Source organism: Exserohilum turcica, assembly GCF_000359705.1.
Source record: "Exserohilum turcica Et28A unplaced genomic scaffold SETTUscaffold_6, whole genome shotgun sequence".
Taxonomy (NCBI): domain Eukaryota; kingdom Fungi; phylum Ascomycota; class Dothideomycetes; order Pleosporales; family Pleosporaceae; genus Exserohilum; species Exserohilum turcicum.
In genome coordinates, this window is record NW_007360277.1 from 1,254,531 (window position 1) to 1,261,618 (window position 7,088).

Sequence of the window (7,088 nt, forward strand, 5' to 3'; positions counted from 1 at the left end):
AAAATCGATTGAAATATTAATAAAATACTAGACTAAAAATAGATACTTTTAGCCTATTAGGATTTTTTTTAACTTACATCTATTGGCTGTAGAAACTTGTTCTCGACCTTGGCGCTTATTTTGGCGTTTTCTTACATATTCTCCTCTATATCCTCGGCCTCTTTGGATTGCTGACTCATCTGAAAATATTATCCTATCTAATCTAATATTAGATAGATTTTTCAGCATATCCTTAGCGTATTTCAATCTATTTTTAGCTTTTTCTTTGTTTAAAATTAATTTTTTCTTTGCAATATTAATAGAATAGCCCTCTCTTTTTAAAAATCGCTGTAAAGTTCTAGTTGAAATATGAACGTCATTTTCAACTAATAATCGGCGATTTGTCTTTTTAGGGCTCCTAGTTAAGTCTCTATTAATAGATCTTTTATCTCTTTCTGAAAGCTTTGAAACTCCGCCTCTACTAACTCTTTCAAGCTTTCTTTTCTAATTTTTTTTCTTTTTAAATCGATAAATAGCGTCTCTAATAGCCTTAGGTGGCTTACTAAGTAAAATAGATATATTTTTAATGGCTATATTTGCCTTTAACAAACGGGCAACTTCAGCTTCAAATTTTGAAAATTTTGGATCCATAGTGAGGAATTAAGAAATCAGAAATTCAGGATAGAAAGAATCAAATATATAGTATATTATGACTAATCAGGCTTAGTAATACACTAAACTTAATTTAGTAACTTTGTCTTTAGAACTTAATATTTAATTCTAGAGGATTGCTAAAAATAGAAAAAAAAATGTCACGTGATCTTCTATATATAGACCATCACATATCTCAAGACTAAGCCTTTTTAAGTAAGGACTATTGTTTTACAATAAATGAAATTTTTATTGTTTTAGTCTCCTATATTCTATAATTTTTCTCCGCTCAGAGCTGCTGACTAAGCAGGAGGTGGGTTCCCTATGTCAAACTAGGAGATCTTGGCTTTCTAGATCTGCAATCCGTTTATTTTTAGCTATTTTTTCTAGCTAGATATAAAAGTTTTAAAATAACAACTTTTTAAGTGACGTTTTTTTCGTGTCACCCCTCTGTATATATGTATGTATGTATGTATGAATGTGTATCGCACCCACGCACGTGCGCTGCCCCACCCGGCGTATTTTCTGTCAGAGTTTGTGTTTTATAATTGACTTTGTGATTTATGTAATTCGTGTGCACATGTATATTTCATACGTGAGTCGTACAGAGTTGAAAAGGAGGATTTGTCATTGGGTTTTCTGATAAACAGGGCAAAAGTAGTGGGGGGAAAAAAAAAGAGAGAAAGAGAGAGAGAGAGAGAGAGAGAGATGATAGGCAAAAGTAAACGAGTGAATAAAACGAGTGAGTAAGTGAAAAGAAGGGGAAAAAAAGATTTAACTCGTTAGTCAAAACTAGAGTTTTTGATTCTTTTCTTTTGTTACTTTCTCGTCTGTTCTGGATTTTTTTGTTCATTTAATTGTATTTCTACTTGAGCTTATTGAAGATTTGAGATTCTCGTGTAGGTGGAGAAGATATAGTGTTGCTACTTGTGATGATGATGATGATGATGATGATTGTGATTGTAATTGTAATTGTAGGGGAAAAGAGAGACGGAGAAGAGCAAGAGAGATGGAGAGATGTGAGATGGGAAGAGGAGAAAATAGAAGGGAAGGAAAGAGGAAGAAAAAAAAGGATATGAAAAGGACAGGAGAGAAAGAAAAGGCGAGATAGGGAGGTGCGTTGTGTGAGAATTCCTAGAGCTAGTAAATGATGCAAAATGGAGAGGACAATGTTACTGGGATACAATGGTAGGATAGAGAGGGGTGAGGAAAGGAAAGGAAAGGAAGATAAAAGAAAGAAGAAAACAAGGAAACGAAATGATAAACATACACGCCCCCCCTTCTCTTGAAAAAAAAAGAGGCAAAGAAAAAGAGAAAGGGAGAGAGAGAGGGGGAGCAAACGATCAAACTTCATGTGAGGATCATTAAAAACATGTAATGAGTGTAGTGAATGAATGGATGGATAAAAACTGCTCCTTTTCATTTGGAACGACAAAGCCCCAGAGCGAGAGGGAGAGAGAGAGAGAGAGAGAGAGAGAGATGGAAACTCCCCAAAAGACCGTCCCTCCATTTTAGAAGCTGAGATTAAAAAAAAATATACACACAATACGATAAAGATACGACATCAAGAAAAAGAGCTACTACGGAGAATGATGGACCCGCAACGCAGCTTCGGAGCTGAACTTGCGGAATTCCTCAGCCGCCCACTCGTTGTCGCGACTATTTGTGCTCGACGAGGGGCTATAGTCGTGACTGTAGTTCGAACTTGTTTGTGTTTTTGCGCGTTCTAGGCCTCGTTCTGGGGTGAACAAGGTAGCTTTTTGTGGTTGTTGTTGTTGTTGTTGTTGCTGTTGTCGTGGTCGTTGTCGTTCATTTGATGTAGAAGCGTGAATAACATTCGTGGCATTAGCATTAAGATTGTTGCTGTTTCGATCTTTCAAAAGCATTGGACTTCGCTGCAAATGGGTGGTTGCAGCGGCGGCGGGTTCGCGAAGGAGTGAGGCGTCGATGATGCGGCTTTGGTCACTGCTCATATGGTTGAGGAGCGATATGATTTCTAGGCTAGGGCTTTGGGAGAGCGCCGGCCGCCCGTGCGTCGATTGTGAGCGTGAGGATCGCAGTGTTTGGGCCGCCGGGGGCTGTTTGCTGCTGCTGCTGGCGCTGGTGCTGGTGGTCATGGGAACCGAGTACCGTGGCGAGTCAATCGGATTGCTGTTGGCGCGGCTGCGGGTTGCAGATTCTCCGGGCGGGTAGACGGAGTATATGCTTGACTTTTTCGGAGACGCTTGCCCGCTGCTGCTGCGTATGGGTCCCGAGGGCCTGTATATCTTGATGGCCGACTTGCCGTTGCCGTATACTGGGGGTGGTGTGATGGGAGACGTGAACTTTGTTCTTTGGCTGTTCATCTCTAGCTTGGCCAATGCATCGGTAACTGCATCGCCGATGTCGACGTGGTTGAGCTCGTGGCCCTCGAGCTCAAAAGTTTGTTTACGCACAACAGGTCGGTGCGGTAGCCCATTTTTTGAAAGATGACTCGTGCGCAGCGGTCCTGCATCGGTTAATGGCCACTCAGCCGGGAGCTCTGGGACCGGTGGTGTATCGCTGGCTGCGTGTGAATTTCTGTCATTTAGTGAATTCGCAGATGGGTTTGGGAGCTGTGGCGGCTTGGAAAAACTCGTGTGAGGCGTGGACCTAGACGATGAGCCTCCATACAGGGTCGACTGAGATGACTTGGCCAACGACATTGACGTGTGACGGGTTTTGGATGAATCTGTCGAAAGACGTTTGACCTTCCAGTTGCCAGTCTTCTCGTCAACCTCTAGAGTCGAGTGCGGGTATCGCAGCGAATCGGCTAGTGTCTGAGTATCGTCGAACACCGAAGACTGATAACGGTGCAGAGTTTCGTTCGAGTCATTGCTGTGAGTCATGGGCGCACGCGAAACATTGGCCCCAGGTATGTTCTTCTCGTCGTCGGGTTGGAGGTCAAGGCGACTTCTGGAATAATCTCCCACCTTGCTCGCGCCGTTTGGCACGTAGAAGCGTAGGTCGACACGGGAAATGGCAAACAGCATAACGACAAAGATTTCCGTCAAAAAGTTGAAACAGTAGAAGCTTGCCTTGGACAGGTACCAGGGAAACTCGACCACTCCGCGCTGGACGTCTATCATGGGAGTTTCCGGGATCCAGGCCAAAACGCAACGGAACACCTGCCCCAGCGACAGGACGAACACTGCGATGATGAGGATAGTGATGTTGTACCTCAGCCGGCCAGCACCAAACTTTTCAACCTCGGTGCGAGGGACGAGAAGCGAAAGGGTGACGAGGATGGCGGGCGCAAAACAGAATACCGTGGAATACGTCTGGGAGACGAGGAACAGTACGTCAAAGGCCTGGAGCTGGTTTTTGTCGAGAGTGAAGAACTTCCAGATCTGGCTGATGATGAGGCCGAGCAAAGTGACGATTAAAAGGACAAGTCCGGTCCGGTGAAAGATGCGGTACATGGTCGACCACCCTATGCTTGGATGCTGGGCACGGATGACGCGTTGGGCGAAGAACCAGTTAACCATGTACAGGATGATGGTGCCGGCATAGGTGAAGATGTTTGCCGCAATGGCAAGGCTCACGTCCCTGGGGTAGTTTGCCCATGCCATGCGTAATATCATGGTGATGATGCGAACCTTGCAGAGGCCTGTGGGTGTTAATCATGAAGTGACATGACAAAAAAAGACAAGGGCATACCTAGGATTGCGCCATTGAATACAAACTTGTGGCCGCGATGCTTGTTGCTTTTGAAGATCTTGATGTGGATGATGCCAAAGACGAGGTACAAAACCATAAAGACGACGGCGACTGGCACATCAGGCAGGATGGTCGGCGACCCACCCAGCCCGGCATTGAGAGGGGCATACGGAGGGCCTTTTTGGGTTGATACTCCAGGCTACTGTATGTCAGTTGGACGCGTGAGAGACAGATGGTGGAAAAGACATACCGGAGGACCCTGGGCGCCCTGTTGCGAAGACATGCTCGGAGGAGGTTCGTGGGAGCAGGACGCCGGCTGCAGAGGTCAGAGGAAAGCCGAAAAGGGCTTCTTCTTCTTTCTTGAAGACGGGTCGGGCAAGATGGCGTATATCAGGTTCACTGGCCCGCGGCACCGATCACAGTCGGCATGGCTTGGGCCAAGGGGCCGACAGCCATACATAAGCAAGGTGCATGATGGGCGTGTAGTAACGTCGCTGTAATTAGTGTGAATTGGAGGGGCAGTGGTTCCATGCATCTATATGCGGCCTCTGGCTAGCCCAGCTCAGCCGTGGTACGCAATACGAAGCTCCCGTAGCACTGGGTGCGGCATGGCAAATGCTTCCCGCGGGCGTGGCAGGCAGTGCCATGCAGGCGGCGATCCAGAAGCTAAGCCTTGCTATTCCCGTGGCCGTTTCATGGGGGACGATATTGCTTTTGGGGATTAGCAGAGGGTGTTCATCATGCTCGCTCGAGGGCCGCAATGGGCCAGGCGAGTCGTGGTCGCAGGCACCCACAGCAGCGCGGGGGCGCAGCGTCTATTCTGGGCCGAGGGGCAAGACATGTCGCTGTCTTGACGTGATGGAGCTGCTGACGAGGGTGCCGGGTCTCCTCAGTGAAGCCGGAGGCGATCTGCTTCTGCCGCTTACTCGACGTTGAGTGGAGGAGGAGAAGGGCGATCGGCCAAAACGTTGAACGAGCGCCGACCAATGACGCGCGCATCGTCGGCCTCTGCGCGCTGAGGGCCCGACGTTGCTTGTGCCTGTGCGTGTCCGCCCTCATGCAAATGCGTGATAGATATACATGTATACGCCCTCGCGTCTGTGCCGCCGCGCGCGTCGCTGGACTGGCCAGAATGAGCAAGCAATTTCTTCTCGCAGGCCCGCGGCGGCGAGCCCTTATCATCTCGCTGCATCCGTCCCTACGCCTATGCCTAGCTGATACCCCAGATTTCGGCACGGCAAAACTCGTCGGAATGACGCTCCCTCTCCCAACCTCGACCTCGACCTGAACCCAGACACGCCGTGGCTTGCCTTGACACCAATTGCTTCGCCCCCCCATTGCCGTCACGGGGGCCTCGCTCGCCACTATCCACGACCACCATGCCGCCCAAGGCGAAGCAGCGCGCCGCCGCCTCCGCCACCACCACCACCACCACCACCAAGAAGAAGGCCCTCCCGCCGCCCTTCACGCCCGCGCCCCCCGAGCTCGACAATCTCCTCTTTACCTTCGACCGCTCGCTCGTCTACGTCACGCACGTGGACACGCACCCCGCCTGGTTCAAACGCCGCATCTTCTACGTGCCCCTGCTGCTCAACTCGGCCTTTGTGCTCGTCCTGCTATGGCGCCTCTACGCCTTCGGCCCCCACTACTGGGCCATTGTCATGTCCATTCTCGGGAACCATAACGACACGACCATCTACTGGGCCGACTCCTCGTGGGGCTCGCTGCTGTGGCGCGTCGGAAAGCGCATGCTCATGTTCATGTTCGACTTTGTCCTGTTCCGCATCGTCGGTCCCTGGCCCTGGAGCTTCTTCATCGAGCAGCCCGGCAACCCCGTCAGCTGGCGGTGGAACGTGGGCTTCAGAGATTCCGAAGTCTATGTCCGCGTGAGCAGGGGCTGGGGCGCCAAAGACCTGCTGGGCGAGGCTGAAGGAAGCAGCGGCCGCGCCGGCAGCGACAATCCCTTTTTCAAGACGCGCATCCTGCCTGCCGTGGACAAGAACCGGCTGCGCGAAAAGACGGGCTACATGCTCATGGACGCCGACTTTGACCTCGACTTCTTCGGCATGGTGGCCGCGACGCAGCTGCTCGACCGCAAAGACATGACGCTCGACCATGTCCGCAAGAGCGTCTTTGTCTACGTGGGCGACGCCGACAGCGGCACCGGCCAATGGGCCGCTTGGGACTGTTCCAAGCTCGACGAAGGCTCCGAGACGGAAGCCAGAGAAAAAGTCATTGCCTTCAAGGACAAGCTGACAGCCATGGGCAAGGAGAATTTGTTCTTCAAATGGGTCGAGCTCATCCAATACGAAAGCAATGCTCCCGGTGGCTTCACCCCAGAGCGCCAGGCTGCCGCCGCCCAAAAAGTAAAACAGATGTTTGAAGATCAGGGTGTCGATTTTGAGCAGTTTAGCAAGGAAATAGGAGGCTTGGACGACATGGCCCGCGTTTAATTTGCGTGCATACATGTGCTTGCAGAAAGAATGCGCAGTAGGTAGGTACAACAACAGCGAAAAGGCATAAGCCTGAAAACCACTCATAGATTGCGAACAAAATCCAAATGATACCCTGTGTTTTGAACAATGATATTAATAGAATAAACACTATTATCCCTAATATGCTTTTTTTTCGCGAGAAATGGGGGGGGGGGGTAATGTGCAGCAAGCCCCTCCCTTTCCTTTCCCTTTCCCTTTCCCCCTTCCCTTTCCGCATGAACTCGGTATCCGTGAACACTCTCCCCTTGTATTTAACCATGACCATGACCAGAGCAAACTACGTAA

The 7,088-nt window shown here is 49.5% G+C and overlaps 2 protein-coding genes across 2 annotated transcripts; one reads left to right on the forward strand and one right to left on the reverse strand.

Moving 5' to 3' along the window:
* Positions 1–2,098: 2,098 nt before the first annotated feature.
* SETTUDRAFT_43599 (uncharacterized protein) lies at positions 2,099–4,591 on the reverse strand (the record flags this gene model as incomplete). The annotated part of the gene is made up of 3 exons (XM_008031309.1): positions 2,099–4,258; positions 4,309–4,507; positions 4,559–4,591. The coding sequence occupies 3 exons, from the start codon at positions 4,589–4,591 to the stop codon at positions 2,211–2,213; spliced, it is 2,280 nt and encodes a 759-aa protein (XP_008029500.1). The 3' UTR covers positions 2,099–2,210.
* A 1,096-nt stretch (positions 4,592–5,687) lies between these two features.
* Positions 5,688–6,910, forward strand: SETTUDRAFT_140989 (uncharacterized protein; the record flags this gene model as incomplete). Its single annotated transcript, XM_008031593.1, has 1 exon — positions 5,688–6,910. The coding sequence occupies one exon, from the start codon at positions 5,688–5,690 to the stop codon at positions 6,759–6,761; it is 1,074 nt and encodes a 357-aa protein (XP_008029784.1). The 3' UTR covers positions 6,762–6,910.
* Between the last annotated feature and the right edge of the window lie 178 nt (positions 6,911–7,088).